Here is a 19800-nt window from a genome sequence, read left to right on the forward strand (position 1 = left end):
TGTAAAACATGCCAGAGGAAGTGATATGTGTGTAAACAGTATATATATAAAAATAAATAAAAATAAGATACTTTGATTTAGAAGAAAGGACATTACAAGCTCGACTCTTTCCTGTAATACTCGCAGGCATCACCAAGTAAACACAAACACACACACGTACACTCACCACACTCATAGTCGTAGGCGCAGCAGGTGTCTGCCCTGTACAGCGGCCGGCAGCCTGGCCTAGGTGGACGGAACAGCTCGGGGCACTCCACGTTGGCACAATTCACTTCAGGTCTGCAATATCAACAAATAATTCACATCCTTTCTTATCTCATTTCTTTTGTTGAGTTTCTTGTCATGTCCTCTCAATATCAGGTTTCTCTGCTGACAAACCCTCTCCATCTATTTTTTTTTTTATCCCTTCTCTTGTTAGTTTCTTGGTGTATCATTTTACCATAAGATTTCCTTGCTAGCAGAAATCTCATCTATCTCCCTTTTGTTTTTCTCTTTTTCTCTTTATTTATTCACTTATTAGTTTCATTCTGTATGTATTTCATTGCTAGCAGAAATCTTCTCTATCTGCCTTTTCTTTTTTTCTGTATTTCTAGACACACTGCACAACATTCAAACTGACCACTATCCTCACATCTAGAATCACTAACATGAGGTGTACAGTAAAAATGGAAAGAATATTATTACAGAATTACTACACTCTGGCAGATGAAACAGTAACTTCTTTGGTAAGTAGCACTGTACACTTCACCGCTATAAAACATGTAATTACCATGAAACTCATAAAATTCTCAGAGAATGAGTCGGGAATTTTATTTATTTTTTCTAATTTGATATATTTATGTTTGCTATTATTTAAGATTTCTTGCACCAAATGCTCTGTTTGATAGCATGTAATACACACTTACACTTTAAGAGAGGAAAACTTGTTAATGTTGCTGAAATATATACTAAAATATACGTACCCATTACAATTTTTCACGTAAAGACTAAGGCTAGGATTATGAAACCCTTTGTTTACTCATAAGGAAAATTTTCACTGTCCACAGAGATGATTAGTTGTGTTTCATGGGTATCTATTCCCACTGCTGGAGCTGAATCCTTGCTAAACAATCACTATAATCAAGAAAACAGCCTAAAAAAAAAAACATGATTCCCCAGTTTCCAGTTGTATTTGAATGGGTTTTGATTCCCACTGATGATGCTGCAAATATGAAAACACTCTTGAAAACCCAAAAAACCTCCAATACAGTCTGTTAAAAAATAGCTGAAGTAAGACACTCACATGTTTGAAAATTTCATTCTCAGTGTAACTTTAAATGGTATAGGGGACATAACAAGGGTGACATAAGCAAAATTCTCAGGGCAAGTAATCAGGATAGGATAGGAAATAATAGGTTGAAGGTTGAAAAGCTAAATAAAAAAAGAAATATGAGGGAATTGGTTCTCAAATATAGTGTTAGATGAATGGAATGGACTCAGTAATCAGGAGCTGAGTCAACAGGGAACTTTGAAAGAAAATTAGACAAATTTATGGATGGGGACAATAGGTGGAAATAGGTAGGTAAGTTTCGTACAAGGATTGCTACATATAGGCCTGATGGCTTCTTGCAGCTTCCCCTCATTTTCTCATGTTCTTATGTACTCACAGGCTGCTGGGGTCATGGGGCAATGCACAGGTGCAGGAAGCAGAGCAGGGGTCATCCACTGGCACTGCATCCCCTACACTATAAGACACACCCCGGTAGTGGCACTTGCTGGGGTCCTTCCCACTCTCACTGGCACTTGCTGGAAGGAGAAGTGCGTGTGTGTGTGTGTGAGGCAGAGCTTGGGATGAATGACAGGTAGGTGTGTGTGTGTGTGTGTGTGTGTGTGTGTGTGTGTGTGTGTGTGTGTGTGTGTGTGTGTGTGTGTGTGTGTGTGTGTGTGTGTGTGTGTGTGTGTGTGTGTGTGTATTTACTTAGTTGTAATTTACAGGGCCTGAGCTACAGTCGTATGGTTCCATCTCCACATCTACACCTGTCCAGTTTTTCCTTGAAGTTATGCACACTCATTGCTAATACTACATCCTCACTTAGCTTGTTCCAAACTTCTATATTTCTCTGTGGGAAACTATATTCCTTTATGTTACCCAAGCATCTTCCTTTTGTTAGTTTTTGCTGTGTCCTCATGTGTATCTGGTATTTCCTACTTCTCTTAGCAGCAATTTCTCATTATCTATTTCTTTCACTCTATTCCACAATTTATAAATTAGTATTAAGTCTCCCCTTTCTCTTCTTTGTTCCAGTGTTAGCAGATTCATTTCCTTTAACCTGCCTTCATATGTTAATTCTTCCAGTTCTGGAACCATCTTTGTTGCCATCCTTTATATCCTTTCTATTTCTTTTTACATGTTTCTTCTTGTGTGGAGACTACTCTGATTCAACATATTCCAACTTGGTCTAATCATGGTGGTAATTATCTTTCTCATCATATCTTTATCCATGTAGCGGAATGCTGTTCCAATATTTCTCACCATTCTACATGTATCTCTGAATATCTTTTCTGCATGCTTCTCTGACTGTTGACTATCCTGTATTATCACTCCCAGATCTTTTTCTTCTTGTATTTTTTATTTCTTGATTTTTCATTTTATATGTCCATTTTGGTCTCTTCACTTTTTACCATTTCTATTATACAACATTTTTTAACATTAAATTTCAAATCACATTTCTAATTCTAGTCTTAGATTTTATTTTGCAGTCTTTATTGTTTCTTGTATGTCTTTGTAACTTTGTATCATCTGCAAACAAGCTCACATAACTCCTTACTCCTTCAGGTATATCATTCATGTGGATCAGGAAAAGTATTGGTACCAGCACTGATCCTTGTGGTATTACACTACCTACATTTCTCTATTTTGATTTTACATCTTTTAGTACCATTCTCATTTCTCTTCCCTTTAAGTAACTTTCCATCCATTTTTTTTTTTTTCCATTTAATACTTCTATATTTTCTAGCTTCCATAACAACCTGTTGTGGGGAACTTTGTTGAAAGCTTTTTTTTTAGATCTAAATACACACAGTGTACCCATCCATCCCTCTCCTGTGTTATATCAGTCACTCTTGAATAGAAGCTCATCAAATTGGTTACACATGTATCATCACTTTTGTCTAATGCCATACTGTTTTTCTTTTATTACATCATACTTTTCTAGAAATTCTGTCCACTGCTTCTTCATCACTTTTTCACAGATCTTACATACACTGCTGGTCACTGATACTGGTCTATAGTTTAGTGGTTCTCTTTTTCCTCTTTAGAAATTGGTACTGTGTCTGCTCTCTTCCATTCCCTAGGCACTCTTCCAGTTGACAATGAGCACTTTATTATGGTATATACTAGTTCAATCAATTGTGTCCTGCAGTCTTTTAAAATTAAACCTGATTCTCCATCTAGTCCTGCTGCTTTTCTCTCTTCTAGTTCCTCCATCATTTTATAAACTTCTTTAATTGATATAATTTCCCACATTTGCTTTTTTGTCTTCTTGTCTTTGTGGTTCTCTCATTTATGATTCTTCCGTGAAAATTTGTTGAAACTTTTTGTTTAGCAATTCACTTATATCTTTTGGAACAGTTTTGGTTGATCCTTGCACTTTTCAACTATATCCTTTTCATATCCTTTCTCTTTTTCTCATCTTATTTTCACATATTCATTTCTTGCTATCTTAATGTCTTCTTTATTTTTATAGTTTTGATTTCTTTTCATTCTTATCCATGATTCGTCTTTTTTTTTCTTTGCACTTGTGCATCTTGCATTGAACCACACCTGTTTTCCTTGTTCTTTAGGTTTGTATAATGGGACATATTTATTCACTCCATTCTCATATATTCGTATGAAAATGTCATACTTATCTTGCACATCATTTACTCTTTTCAGCTTTTCCAAGTCCATTTCTTCATAAAATTTCTTAAGATCATCTATGTTCACTTTTCCATAGTTTCTCCTATTTTCTTCGTATGATTCATCCTCTTTACTGACATCATTATCAGTCTCTATTTCTATCATTACATGGTCACTTTTTCCCGTGGGGCACACGTATCTTAATTCTTTAGTTAGGTATGTGTGCATATGTCAAAGCTTGGAGATGACAGCAGTGTGTGTGTGTGAGCCAGAGCTTCGGGTGACAGGAGTGTGTGTGTGTGTGTGTGTGTAAGGCAAAGCTTGGCATGAAAGGAGTGTGTGTGTGTGTGTGTGTGTGTGTGTGTGTGTGTGTGTGTGTGTGTGTGTGTGTGTGTGTGTGTGTGTGTGTGTGTGTGTGTGTGTGTGTGTGTGTGTGAGGTAAAGCTTGGCATGACAAGAATGTGTGTGTGTAAGGCAGAGCTTGGGATGACAGGAGTGTGTGTGTGTGTGTGTGTGTGTGTGTGTGTGTGTGTGTGTGTGTGTGTGTGTGTGTGTGTGTGTGTGTGTGTGTGTGTGTGTGTGACAAAACTTGGGATGACAGGAGTGTGTTCTGTTACTCACGGCACTGGAAGGAGGTTGGGCAGCAGGCGTCCTCAGTGTATTGTGGCACACACTCCTTGGCCAAGTAATGGTCCCACAGCTGCCAGGGACACTTGAACTTGTCACAGGTGGCTGCTGCTCACAGAGAGAGAGAGAGAGAGAGAGAGAGAGAGAGAGAGAGAGAGAGAGAGAGAGAGAGAGAGAGAGAGAGAGAGAGAGAGAGAGAGAGAGAGAGAGAGAGAGAGAGAGAGAGAGAGAGAGAGAGAGAGAGAGAGAGAGAGAGAGAGAGAGAGAGAGAGAGAGAGAGAGAGAGAGAGAAATGGTAAGTACTATATATCCATGAATTCTACTGAAGTCACTGTTCATTACTGAGTTATAGGTTTGCATTTAAACACAGAGGAAACAGTCACAAAGTTCTCCTCAACTCCTTCTAACCACAACTGTACAGGCAGCAAAACAAACATGCGTAACCAAGACCACTTATGTTTCATTTGGACTCTCCTGGCAAACAAAGACTAAGACCACTAGAGCTTCACCTTGACTCTCCTCACAGACAGTCACACACTCCTCTTTCGTCTCAAAGTTGTTGCTGTTGCCCCCACAGCCTCCGAACAGAAATTTCTGACAGAGGCCACTGGTGCTGTTGTAGGCATAGTGGTGGAAGGAACCAAAGCAGGGACCACTTGTTATAGGAAGCTGGCATCGCCCACCTGCATCTGAGTGAGTGATGGCTGGTTACTAGTGTGTGACGTAACTCTTTGAAGTGTGTGTGTGTGTGTGTGTGTGTGTGTGTGTGTGTGTGTGTGTGTGTGTGTGTGTGTGTGTGTGTGTGTGTGTGTGTGTGTGTGTGTTTACCTAGTCATATTTATCTAGTTGTATTGTAGAGGGCACAAGCCAAAGCTCATTTTGTTCTGTCTCCATAACCATATTTATCCAGCTTCTCTTAAAACATGTGTACACCATTTGCTGCAACCACCTCTTCCTTCAAATCACGTGTGTGTGTGTGTGTGTGTGTGTGTGTGTGTGTGTGTGTGTGTGTGTGTGTGTGTGTGTGTGTGTGTGTGTGTGTGTGTGTGTGTGTGCAGATTCAAAAACCATAAGGCAAGACGCAAGAAGCCATCAGACCTTCACATGGCAGCCCCTTAATAATACACCTTACAAGTAAACTAATGCTCACGTATCATTCTTGTCCACAAGTTTTCTCCTATTCCCTCTGTCAACTTTACACTAAGGACCTGATAACAACCTCTTCCTCAGCCTTATATACAACTCATCTGGATCTGAATTTCTTGGGATATACTATTATTTGTCATATTCAAATCTATCTAACCTTCTATTAAGGCTCCAGGTCATATATTACAAAATGTTCTTGGTTTTCAAGGCTTAGGTATTTTTAAAAGACTACTTGAGTTTTCCAAATAATGCACAATCCTTATTAAACTATCACTGCAATCATGAAAACATCCTTGAAAACCCAAATAACTTCTACACCAGCTTGTTAAAACTCTGGTCAGGTTTTCATGAGTATTTTTTTGCATTAATGATACAAAATACTTCTTGAACTATCGCTACAATCATGAAAACCTTCCTTGAAATCTGAAATAACTTTCACCAGTCCTTGTTAAAAGCAGCTAAGAAAAAAAAAAATGGACTTTTATCACATGATATTTCTCATCTTCATAAACCATACTTACTACTTTTGGCGAGAGCATAGGTGCGTCTGGTCTGAGGTATGGTGATGGTGGTAGTGGAGGGGCATGCAGCCTTACACTGGTCTTCAGTATCAAACAGATTCGCAGTGCCCCTACATCCACCATACACGATCCGAATGCACGCTCCTTCAGTCCTGCAAACAACATGGTCTTGATACACACACACACACACACACACACACACACACACACACACACACACACACACACACACACACACACACACACACACACACACACACACACGAGTACATTAAGAGTAATGTGTACAAACATAGATGGGTTACTTTCAGGTGTACTGGAAGTGAGAGATTACCTAGAGGAAAACAGACCAGAGGTGTTGTACCTAACCAAAACAAAGTTAAAAGAGGAAGTCCACTTAAGCTTTAAGAGGGATATAATTATTGAAGAGATAGAAAGGGAAAAGGAGGAAGAGGAGTACTGATAATGGTTTGAGATGATATATATGTGGAAGAAATGCAATATGGAGATGGCATCGTGGAGGTCATAGATATAACAATCAGGACCAGTGGGAGAGAAAGGAGGCAGATCATATTAACGTATGTGCCACCGAAATCTAATACATGGAGGCTGGAGGATCACAAGGAAATGCAAAAAGAAAGTGTTGAAGTGCCTAGACAATGTGATAAGGAAGGACAGTAAAATGCTACTAGTGGGAAACTTTAACTGCTAAAATGTAAGCTGGGAGGAGATGGAAGTTAATGAAAATGCTGGACCGTGGAGTGAAGAAATGCTACAGTTAGCTGTAGATAAAAAGAGTGAAACACCGAAGAAACATTGACATGGAGATGAGACATCATAAGTGTGGCTCAGGCCTGAATATAATCCACTAAATACAACAAAGTATGCTGATGTTACTCACTTGGAATAAGTCCACTTAGGAATGAAGGCTGTGCATGTGAGAAGTCCCTGCACGGCAGGCAGGTTACACAGCTCTGGCAGCTGGCTGGGGCCACAGGATTCTCCTCTGAGTATTAAGACAAGCAAGTATAACATCACTAAAATGTGCATTTGTAATTAAGAGCCTAAGAAGATAAGAAAATAAGGGAGGCTGCAAGAACCCATCAGACCTACATGTGGCAGTCACTGTATGAAACATATCTACCTATCATCCTCCTATAATCCTTATCCATAAATTTGTCTAAGGTTCTTTTAAAGCCCCCAAATGACTCAGCACTAAGAATCTAATGACTGAGTCGACTTCATTCATCTCCCACTATATTTGAGAACCAATGCCTTCTTATCATTTTTTTAGATATAATTTTTTCAAGCTTGAACCCATTATTTCTTGTTCTGTCCTGGCTACTGATCCTGAGAATTTTGCTTACATCACCCTTGTTATATCCCCTATACCAGAGTGCCAGAGTCATAAGTCTACTTACTGGCATGGTATCTGCCTGCCAGTTTGAGGACACCCTTTCTTGGTGCACAGGACGAAACCGTGGGAGCAGCGGCAGATGTTGCAGCCATTCCGCCATGATGTTCCCTCCACACAAGGCTTCTTCACTGCAGATGAGTAGAAAAGGACTTACTGGGCTGTATTCATTAACATTTCAGTATCTTACCTCTGTTACTTTTAGCAGATTCTGGTGGAGGTTACTGGTGTTTTCAAGGGTGTTTTCACGATTGTGGTGACAGTTTAACAGGCTATAATGAGGAAAAACAATGGTGTTCTCATGATTTCAGTGGCAGTTTAACAGGCTCTAATGATGAAATACATTGGTGTCTTCATGATTCTTGTAATAGTTTTACAGGATCTGATGGAATACATTGCTGTTTTCATGATTCTAGAGGCAGGTTACCAGATGACAATGGAACTTATTAGCCATTCATCTCTCAATCTTAGAACCAAGTTTTTCCCTGTCTCTTTCTTAAATCTAACCTTATCAAGCCTAAATCATCACTTCTTGCCCTTTCCTGAATGTTAACTCTAAGAATATTGCCTACATGACCTTTTTCATATCCTTCATGCCCCTTAAATATCTAATCATGTTAGGTTAGAGTTGATTAGAGAACTTAACATAATCTAGTTTATCATAGTTTGCCTCAGAGTCCATTACTTTTTGCCCTATCTTGCCAACATGATCTTTTATACCTATCATGCCCCTTAACTAAATTTAACTACTTTTGGTCAATTTCTGTAGTTCAGTCTTTGGTAATACTGCCTGCAAGTTAGTTTGACTAATCTCTCAGTCTCCACCTTGCTCTTACCATATCCAGATGCAGTGAGAATGATTCTGATGAGTCTGATTTCCTGCTCATCCCCTCCCACCCTCACACCTTAACACCATGTGTATTACCTGCTTGCATTCACCCAATTGCTATATGCCTTAGTGAGAGTGCAATAGGGCAGGAACTCAAAAAACTATTTAGCATTCGTGAAGGGAGCTTAGGGCACCTATTTTCATTAGGCACCACCCACATCCAGTCAGGTGAAATGGATGCATGGCAAGTGACCTGCTCCCTTCAAAAGTCTCTCCCCTTCAACTCAATGTTTCCCCTTAACCACTGCACATCCACATCTGGATAGCATTATTAGAAAGAAAAAAAAAGGCTTGATGAGTACAAAGTCTATTGAATTCACTCTTCCACTGCTGGCTGTAAGATGTGTGTGAATACAAGTTGTTTTTTATATTTAGTGCTGAAAGGCTGGTCCTAGCAGGATGGAAATCACCACCACTGCCAGTCCTTTCTGAGTTATATCTAGACATGTTAGATAAGAATTAATTACAGAACCTAATATAATCTAACTTATCTTAGTCTGTCCCCAAACACAACAGGACTGGCTGGTGTTCCTGTACTGCAGTGTCTCACCTTCTTTGAGGCATGCCATCCTGGTGCAGAGAGCCATTCCATCCCCACAGGTACACCAGTTACAGTCTCGCTTCCAGGTGGCATCCCCCTCACACTCCGGGCCACTCACATCATTCTCGTCTGTCCAGGCCAACAGTTTATTTACTTAACAACACACACATGCACACACGTTATGTTATAGTACTGTAAAGTCATAATCTAGGACACAAAAACGTAACTATTGTACCAGTAAAAAAGAAAATACATGGAGGGCAGTGTACATGAAAAAAAATAAATAAATAAAAAAATATGCAAAGGGGAATATACCGGGACAAGCACTGCCAGCCTTATAACCATGAAACAGGTGAAGCTGAGGCTGTCATAAACCAAGGACTCCCTGTACTTACACAATACACTCATATATTACCCTCAAAATAAACTCACACTCTGGTCCACTCGCCTCACTCTCATCTGTCTATGGTAACAATTTCATTACACTACGATACAAAATTACAAATGTGTGATGAACTGGGAAATGTAAATGTAGAAGACTTGTGTCAGCTACTATGATAAAGAAAAAGTAGCAAATAACTTGACAAGACAAAAGGAGATAATGATGTGCAGAAATAGTTTTATAAATAGCCCTGTAGATCAGTGGAATGTATTACTAGAGGAGGTAATACCCATAGATGAATTCAAAGAAAATATTAGAATTTGATATTAAATGATAAGGTATAACAAACCTAACTCAATTCTATATAAATCTATCATTCTATCTATCTATACCTGCCTGGCTAGCAATCCCCACATGGGGTAGCCCTGACAAAGCACCACACACACACACACACACACACACACACACACACACACACACACACACACACACACATCATTTACACTCTTATCCCCATTGATCCCTGGTGGAAAGGTATAGCCTCATGTATAAATACAAATATGTAAATGCAGACAACAGCAACAGAAAAGCTCTATTCTGCATCATTTAAGATAAAATAAATGAAGGAATAAATAAATAAATAAATACATAGAGGAATAAATTAATAAATAAATATCCTCCCTACTCATACTGTTTAGCATCCCTGCCACCCAGATCACAGCTCTCCAAACTCACCAATGCAGGCCCTCTTGGAGCAGAGAGCCATGCCATTGTGACAGGTGCACCAGTTGCAGTCAACACGCCAGCGGGAGCCGTCTTCACACACCGGCTTGCTGATCTGCATGACAGGCGCCTGCCCACCCCGGCTCTGTGCTGGACCACGGCGGACTCCTGCAAGCAACACACACAAGGGCATCAGTTGCTACATAAGCTACACAAGGAAACTATATACCAAGCTAGCAAAATCACACAGGGTGGTCCAGGCAAACCACCACACACTCACACACACATCATTCACTCTCTTAGCCCCATCAGCTCCTGGTGGAAACAGACAGTCTTGTGGACCACTGCACTACACTCCAACAAGGAAACTGAAATTCTAAAATATTTTCAACAGCTCAGAAGGAAGAACCGATGGTGGTGATCAGAAGGCAACCATCACACAAACGCTTTCACACTGGGACAGGATCACAGAGACAGGATCACCAGCAAAGTGATGGAGAGAGACTCACCACAGAACTTAGTAGTGCAGACAGCTGTGCCATTGCTACAGTGACAGTGATTACAATCTTTCTTCCATGATGCGTTTCCTCCACACCTTGGGCTATTTACTTCACCTGTGTAGAAATAAACATTGGTTAGCAGAACTTTCCTAGTGTAAAGCACATTAATATTATTTCAAAGCATGTTATGCCAAATAAAGATCACTGAATGTTCCTGCAGACAGCTTGAAATGTATAGGAATGAGAGTAAAAGAGTAAATGTGGACTTTTGGAGTTGTCACTCCCTCCCTGAAGTTCAAAGGCACAGGTGTCTAAAGACATGAATAGATATAAAAGAGACAGAAAAGTAGAGGGAGTTTTCAAGGTTAGCAAGCTTTGTCCACATGAAGACACCTGGTGGGACACACCTGGCCGGCACAGCCTTCTGGAGCACGCTGCCACACCATTGACACACCTGCACCTGTTACAGTCCTTGAACCAGAAGGCAGTGTCAGGGTTGCCTTGGCACACTGGCTCCAATGCTGGTCCTAGTGGTCCCACAGGTGTCCTGTGTACAGTGGCTATGGCAGGCCGAGCTAGAAGTGGCCCTGAAACATAAGATTTTAAAGTTAAAATACATGGGATCTTTTCACTGCTAATGATATTTAACTGATTTCTCAAGCAATGGCACTGGTACATGCTGTTGCAAAAGTGACAAGTACAGTATACGAAGTGTCTAACTTCTTGGCTAATCGTAAGGCATCTAGTCAACACACGATAGGATCCCACTAAGTTCAAGGAGTCTCATTTCCGTACCCATCCTATAGAAGGTGTATTAGCATATTTCTTCAAGTATACAGGATGTTCCACTTGCTACATGTACATAACCCTTAGGCTGCTAGTGAGGGCATGGTTTTTAACATATTTGGTGCTCCCTACAGAAATGAGGCAAGTGACTTGGAAGTTGTTACTGAATTATTGCTTGCATTATATTGCATGTTGACCATCAATACTCCAGCATTGGTAAACCTCTGAGAAAGTGACTAATCTGAGATGGCTGGCTCTGGAACCAAGGATGCTGAAGCACTGATGTTCAACCTGTGCACCTATACTTGCTTTCCTACCTTGTATTTTTGGGAGCAATGAAAAATCCATCCATCCACTTGTCCATGTACTATTGTTAAAATTCTAACTTGGTATAAGCCTGAGTGATGAAAATGCAAAACTGTGTGTGTGTCATTTCTTTTATACCTGAGGATTATCACTTTTCTATACTGTCAAAACAGTTCACCAGTTTCCAGATTTTTTTCATGCATTTCATGTACCAGGTTAGAGTTTTTCCAATAGTACAAGGAAGAGTGACAACTCACCACAAAACTTGGTGGTGCACACAGCTCTGCCATCCACACAGGTACAGCGGTTGCAGTCCTTCATCCACGATGGGTTCCCCTCACACTCAGGCTGGTCATCCTCTTCACCTGTTAGAAAGGAGTTAAATTAAATGAAAGAATGAAATGTGGAGTGGTTGAGCTGGATCAAACACAGCATAGTTTCTGTTTTCAAACATTTCGGAAACTGAACAGCATCCAGGAACAAATTAAGTTTTAGAACTGAGGTTCCACTGTAGTAGGTAAGGGACAAAGGAGGGTGCAGAGCTGTCATCCAGTGCTCATAAACTCATCTCTGTACATCTGAATCATCATACATCACCATAAAGCCTGGATGTGTTAGCAGGAGGGTGCAGGAAAGTGCACATTTTGAATTTTGTAATTTTACTCACCTCAGATTGAAGTTGGTATCATCAGATTTTTGCGCTCATATAGAGAAAATAGTCCCTAATTTACACATCTTGTGTGATCACTTCCTCACATAACAGATGGTTGTATAGTGGGACCACCCTGTCCGTACAGGGGTGTGTAGGAGTGTGGAGATACAGTGGATGCAAGAGGATGATCCCTAGTGAAAATGAGAGGCCAGAGAGCTGGAGTATGTGAGGAATGCATGAAAAGAGGATTAGTATATATATATATATATATATATATATATATATATATATATATATATATATATATATATATATATATATATATATATATATATATATATATATATATATATATATATATCACACTGTTCAATATCATTATGCTATTCACTAGCTCAAGTCTCCAGGACTACATGGCCAATCATGATAAGACTCACAGTAATGTGATAGCATTACATATGTTACCTATGTTTCATTACCTCTACAGGCTGCAACTTATGACTAACTTGTCAAAAGTAGGGAAGTGTCTCACATATTGTTTCTAAATAATTAGAAAATCTATTCTGTTGAAACTTGGAGTGTGTTATGTGCCTGTAATATGTAAGTAACTGATTATATCAAATTTGGACTTGTAATGCACATACACAAATGCCTCATAGCAACTCACAAACCATGGAACTGATGAAGCTCAAATTTGGTGCATATCAAGCAACAATGCTAATGTAAATAAGCATGTCAAATTCACATAACAGCTGCAAATGTGCAAATTCCAAGATAAAACTTTAAAAAGTAACACTCAGTTTTCTGGAAATCTAATCCACTAATTTTGTTTTAGTGAAAGCAGAGACAAACCAATAATTGTAAAATTAACTTCTCTATAGAATGCTGCACAGAACAAAGCTTCAGTTTTCATAAAGTTTTCTGGAACAGTGAGCCAAAGTTAAGTACTGTGCTGGATGTTTCCAAGTGTCATGCATTTAACAGACATATCATTTTGGCATTTCATTTTGTTTTTATTGCATTATTATTTTTTTTTTACTTAGCATGACAAGCTCCAAAACAACAATCAACAGAAAGGAGTAGAGTGTGGCTCACCCTCAGCACACATTCGCCTGGAGCACGCCCCAACACCATTACGACAAGAGCACCAGTTGCAGTCCTGCCTCCAGCGGTCAGTGCTTGGGTCACCCTGGCACTCTGGCTCATCTGACACCTGTGGCCTTCGTGGCTGCTGGCGGGGAATGCCTGCAAAAGATATCAACTGCCTCAGAAGATTATAAGGTTATAAGGCAACTTTTAAAATCATTCCTCTGCTTGGTAATGACACCTGCCATTATCAAGCAGTCACCTGTCAGTATGATGCAGGCATTGGATGGCACTGCATCAAGACCATCTTTTCACCTGCTCACCGAAATATTATACTCTTTATATATTTAAAACAATCAACAGTAGTTCCTCACTTTTGGTGATATAATTAGTGTTGCCAAATCAGTGCAAATAAAAAAAAAATACATAAATAAATAAAAAATAAATGAATAAATATATTAATAGATAATAAAATAAAATAAAATAAGATCAAATGAAATAAATAAAAAAGTTGCCAAACATGAATAGTGCTCTAAATGGGAAAATTATTCAGTAGTCTTTTAGTTCACCCTTTTGACCCACATTTCCTTACTTTAAATGCTTAAAAGAAAAGACGTTATACATGAAACATTAATACTAATACTAAGTACAATAGATAATAGATAACAAATGTTATTCACCTTGAATTACTTATAGTTAACTGCCAGAAGGTTAACTGAAATCAAACGGAATGTTTGCAGGAAGGCAAACTGGGTCAACATCATTCTGTGATGTCAGCACATGATGCACCAAAAGTGGATTGATATGCCAAGATCAGATTTCAGTACTGTTTTGAACCTATCACTAAAACTGTATTTACCCAAACTGAGACTCATTACACATGAGGGACCAGTGCATGTATATTTAAAAAGAAGTCTTGCGTTTACTTTGTGTTGTACATTCTCATCTCAACCGAATGTGTCATGCTAAGTAGTGCCTCCCTTAGACACTTAACAGAAACACTGAGAATTTGAACTGAAGGTTGAATAAACCTGCCATAAGAGGTTCCACCTCTAATTCATTTCATTATCAAGGAGTTAATTTACACAAATGCTTTTTAAGGTTTATTAAGGAAGAAAACAATGACAAAAGGTGTCATAAACATTTTATTGTTCTTGAATCAAGTGGCTGCCTGTGACAAGAGCCCAGGCACCAACCATGTGTAAATTGAGTTCATGGTGTAGTTAATTCCATAATATTCCTGCTGTCCTAGAAACAACAATAGCGTGCACATAGATGTGTTGTGTGTGCTGCTGACACTCGAAGATCACAGCAGTGTGTATGTCAGTGGTCATACTGTTACCATCTTCTTATTTGGCAAATATAAGATGTCTGCACCATATACTGGCATGTGGTACACTAGCTGGTAATGTGCCACTTGCCAATATAAATTTTAATACTGCTAGTTATGGAAGATTTCCATGTGTAATTATCTTTGGATGGAAGTGCATACTGTTTTATGTTAGAAGTAACAGTAATTATATCATTGGCTACCTGTGCAAACACCTGATATTTACCAAATGAGACAAGGGTGACAGGATGGCTGACATGATATACACTGCTAAGATCTGTTAAGATCTGTGAGTGTCAGTGCACACACAATCAACTGTGCTCATACTGCTGTTGTTTAAAAGATTATGGACTTTGTTATATTTCCAACTCCATTTCAGGGTGGTTGGTGCTTGGACCTTTGTCGCAAGGAGAAACTCAATTAATGTCCAGGAATTACAAATACATCAGTTAATATCGGTACAATTACAAAACCAAACCTTCACTCATTAAGGAAGCCTGACAATGTCTACTTCTTCCTACAAGTAGGAGACGGAGTTTGGCATGTCTGTTACTACATTACTCCATTATCAAGGATACATTTTGAGCAACTGAGTGATCGTCTCATTACTTTTTTCTATGGAAATGGAGCTAATAATATGAATTACAGTTTTGCTTTAATATTCTCATGTGCTATATTTTGCTGTGATTGCTTAATTTAAAAAGTGTATCAGCCCCTCAGCATTACACGTCTGCTGGCCACTGGAATAAGCCTGCCCCGCTGCTGACAGAAGTGTGCACCAAGCTGACAGGTCCACCAGTTGTGGCAAGCACATGCTCACCTTGCATGTGTCTGCTTCACAGTCTCAGTCTGCATGCTTGTTCTTACTTCATGCTTTGTGCTAGTAATTTTAAGGAATTTACATGGAAACTACAGTGGTGTCAATGTCTTGGCAAGAAGAGAGCACAGTGTTCATGCTGGTACTGTCTACTGAGGTTAATATAGGCCAGTTCAACAAAAATATTATTAGTGGCTGTTACTTGGTTTCTCAAAACATGTTTTACTCAACTATTTTTTCAGCAACCCATGTTACAATAGTGTGAAAGAGATGGTGACTATTGGCTTGATTAAAGCATGGCATGTACTGAGCCCTAATAGTGATGCTTGTGCTTTTCTAATTTTAGTCTTTAGACTTTGTTGCCTTGGTAAAATAAAATATTGAAATATTTTGTCTTTTATTCAATACAATTTTAGTAACCCAGGTTACAGTTCACACACTCATGCAATGAAGCCTCCAAGTAACGAGAACTTGTCTTACATCTTCTGCTGATGTACTGTGGTAATGAGTGATGTTCTACAATTTATTAATGATGTCCCCCTCTGGTATGAAATAGACTGGCTAAAAGTAAAAAAAGAATAAAAAATAACAATGAATAAAAAAAATACTCAATTGGCTCTCTCAAAAGATCCAGTCACCATGTCAGTATTCAGTCATCCATGAGGTGGTATCAAAAAGTTCTGAAACAACCCAATATACAGGAAAGCAATTGCTTAATTTAACCTTGGGCACCATTCCCCTCAAATCAGTCTTGCTGAGGAATGATGCAGTGATACAAGCACCACTACCACTGCTGAGATGCATTTTGGATGTGTGCTCCACACACTCCAAGGACAGGACTTCCAGAACACATTTCAACAATGGTAACGACACACGGAGCATTACATATAAGGCTGCTCAAGCTGGCTATTCTAAGGGACATGGCATCTGAACTTCAGTTGAGTAAGTACTTTCTTGTATAAATATCCTGTGTTAAAACATTTTAATACCCCACTGTCAAGTTACCCTTCTTTTACTTTAGGATACAAGAGCAATGATGTGCTGGCATGCCTGATCATCAGCTCCATGCAGTTTCTACTCTTAATTTAAGACTGTGTATTATTTCCATTTGCACTTCTGTGTGTCTGGGTAAAGAAAACACAGTGCACTACAGTACACCCTTGCTATGCTGGACTAGTTGGACAAACCCCAATTCGATATATACAATAATAGAGATTATCTGATGGCTGAAAAGACTTGTATGTCCCTGGTCTTATAGCACACCTTAACTTACTAAACATGTTTTTTTCACCATAACATTGTATATTTTTTATTACTGAATAAAGAACGATCCTTAATGATGTGTGTGTGTGTGTGTGTGTTATGGTCTGTGGTGTGAGGAGCACAATAATAACAAGATGTCTGAGGCTTGTCTCTGCAGACCCTCCACACTGCTTACAGTTGAATCTGACTGACCTATCACTAATGCCCAACACCTTTACCTGTAGTTTTTGGGTTGGGTACTGTTTACACTTACACTAAGCAACCATGGGTGGCACTTCAGAGGCACTGCAGATGTAGGGGTTACATCTCCAGGCCAATGAAAGCCTGCCTTTGTCCAGGGGGGGCAACATTCCTTTCCCCCCACAGGTTCCCTGGTTTGTTTCATGCCTTCATGCCTTCGGATGGGCAACCCTGCGGTCTGCCCTGTCATGCACCAAGTCACAGCAATACATCACCCAGAGTTACGTAGTTTCCTCAAGGGTAGACGCCTAGTGTCTTGAAAAGTCCCAATATGTCTGTTGTGAGTGTCCTGTGGTACTCCTGTGCCCTGGAAAATCCATAAGGAAAGCTGCCATGGGACAGCTGTGCTGCAGGATTGTGGTGACACTGGGATTGCTGGAGAACAGAGCAGAGCGTCGAAGGGCAGAGTGGCTTGCAGTGGAATGTGGTTCATAGGTTCCACATGTGACCAACCATCCCCATCATGCTGACCGTCCTGGCAGGTTACATGGCTGGGTATCCCTGGCAGGACCCACTCAAGGATGCTTTTCTAGATGAGCAGGGGCTGTGGAACTCATGCAGCAATGGTGGAGAAATGATGGCAGTGCAGCAGTGACTGGTAAGTGCTGCATGTTGGTGGGACACACCAGGGCGGGCTGCCCATCAGTTCAGCACACAATAAGTCCACATTGTGGATGGTGCTCACAGCGGTTCATCATGAACTCTCTATGCTTAAATTTGTGATGTGGGATCTCATCAGTGAGCACCCTGAGCAAGACCGTGGACATATGTCTTCACAGGGAAACAACGACGGGAAGAGTCAGCCTCGCTGGGTGCTCCACAGTGCCTGTCTAAATCTGGTTTTATCAATGGTAAAGAGGATTGGAGAGAAGCCCTGCATGGGAGCAGCACTGTTCCTCCATCTCATCTGTTTCATTCTTCTCTCTCTCTCTCTTTCATATATATATATATATATATATATATATATATATATATATATATATATATATATATATATATATATATGTGGAACCTTGGTTTTTAACTTAATTCATTCCTGAATGCCATTCAAAATCTGAAATATTAGAAAACCAAAACTATTTTCCCCATAGGAATCAATGGGATCAGGGGGAGAGCAGTGGGGGAGTTGGGGAAGAGAAGCACAGCATTGGAGAGGAAGTATATTGCTGTTGTTGCTGATGAATTGGTAGACGAGATGGCTCTTATTTTTCTTCTTTTTTACTTAATTTATGGAAAGCTATCAGGCATACTGTCACACACTGCTGTAACATGCCTAAACATGTACACACGACCACATTCCTGTCTTACAAACTGGATCTTTTCTGGTTTTCTGGAAGCCTGAAAGGGTCCAGTAGAGTACATAATCCAGAACATAAATGAGCAATACAGCAAAGCTTTACAGTACAGCGGGGTACTCAGCATGCAACACATATGACTTATGTTCAATGCACTATCAACCAAAATTATATTATTTTTTCTTCTTTTGCCAACTCATCACTTGGGTGAGTGCAACACTTATATATATATTTTGTGACTTAAATGGTGCATGTGCTAATGGTATGCACTGTAGGGTAAAGAACATTCTTTAGATGTATTTTACTGCACTTTTAAGAGAGCTTTTTTTTTCCCTTTTATTATAATAAAGTCTTACCATCTGACTGATTTTTGCCTCCAATAGCAGTTTTGGAAGGTTGTAAGCCAAGTGCACCAGTGTATTAACATCTGTACTGTGTAGTGTTAATGTAATGAAATGGAAACAGCCTGATTAGTACTAAATAGTCAGCACAATGTCCTCACATCATGCTGCTCCAGAATAGGCCTTACTGGAACTCTTTCATGTCAAAACAATGTGCAGTGGTGATGAGCATAATGTTAAACATCAGTGTGCTTTTTTTTTCATGTTTCATCTCTTTAGCAAACCACTTGTGATTTATGTGATTTTTACAAGTGATATGTGCATAGCTTGTCATGTTAGGTCAGAACTATTCACGGCCTATCTGGATTTGCAAGCCTCTAGTCCATCTACTCTGCTACATATCTCACCCTAATGTTTACTGGCTGTGGTCACTCAGTACATCACTGCCACAAGCCCAGTGTTCTCAACTTGCACTTCTCACTTCTCAAACTCACCACAGAACTTGGTGGTGCACACAGCTCTGCCATCCGCACAGGTGCAGCGGTTGCAGTCCTTCATCCATGACGGGTTCCCCTCACACTCAGGCTGGTCGTCCTTCACACCTGTTAAAAAAAAGGGGTACAGTAATTGAAGCGTACCAGATACCTTTGCCAGCACAAATGCAGGTTGCACCTTGATAAGCTCTGTAATGCATCATTACACTTTCATGTTCATGTTTACATATAAAAAAAACAAATGGAAGACACATAAGGCTCGGTGCTTGGATATAATGCATGTGTGTTTAGAATTAAAGGATCAAACTTAGCGAGAAGAGAATGACAGGACAGGAATATGTGGGAACTCTTCAGCCATCCCCCAAAAGGAAGTTCTTAAACAACAAGCACTAGAAGAAGAAAGAGAGAAAGACAGATATTCTTATAGTACTTGGAGCCACGAGTCATTGCCACCATTACTCTAACTGGGTGTTACTCTTGGTGTTTCTGTACCACACAGTCCTGGAATGCACACAGTCCTGGAGTGGTGCAGGAACAACATATCACCTTCCTATACTTCATTAATTACAA

At 39.7% G+C, this 19800-nt stretch overlaps 1 protein-coding gene across 2 annotated transcripts in view; it reads right to left on the minus strand.

Annotated features, from left to right (window-relative positions):
• LOC135113354 (kielin/chordin-like protein) overlaps positions 1-19800 on the minus strand; it is a 50855-nt gene that overhangs the window by 7848 nt on the left and 23207 nt on the right. The window contains exons 9-22 of one of the 2 annotated variants that reach the window (XM_064028607.1): positions 19231-19338; positions 13460-13609; positions 11970-12077; positions 11028-11207; positions 10630-10734; positions 10133-10288; positions 9025-9144; positions 7593-7716; positions 7073-7177; positions 6172-6323; positions 5014-5193; positions 4499-4612; positions 1647-1785; positions 167-279 (exon numbers count right to left, since the gene is read on the minus strand). In XM_064028607.1, coding sequence (XP_063884677.1) covers positions 167-279; positions 1647-1785; positions 4499-4612; positions 5014-5193; positions 6172-6323; positions 7073-7177; positions 7593-7716; positions 9025-9144; positions 10133-10288; positions 10630-10734; positions 11028-11207; positions 11970-12077; positions 13460-13609; positions 19231-19338 — 1854 coding nt within the window. The remainder of the gene's footprint in view (positions 1-166; positions 280-1646; positions 1786-4498; positions 4613-5013; positions 5194-6171; positions 6324-7072; positions 7178-7592; positions 7717-9024; positions 9145-10132; positions 10289-10629; positions 10735-11027; positions 11208-11969; positions 12078-13459; positions 13610-19230; positions 19339-19800) is intronic. The other variant, XM_064028609.1, reaches the window with a different exon arrangement.

The sequence above is a fragment of the Scylla paramamosain genome, chromosome 25 (assembly GCF_035594125.1).
Source record: "Scylla paramamosain isolate STU-SP2022 chromosome 25, ASM3559412v1, whole genome shotgun sequence".
Classification (NCBI taxonomy): domain Eukaryota; kingdom Metazoa; phylum Arthropoda; class Malacostraca; order Decapoda; family Portunidae; genus Scylla; species Scylla paramamosain.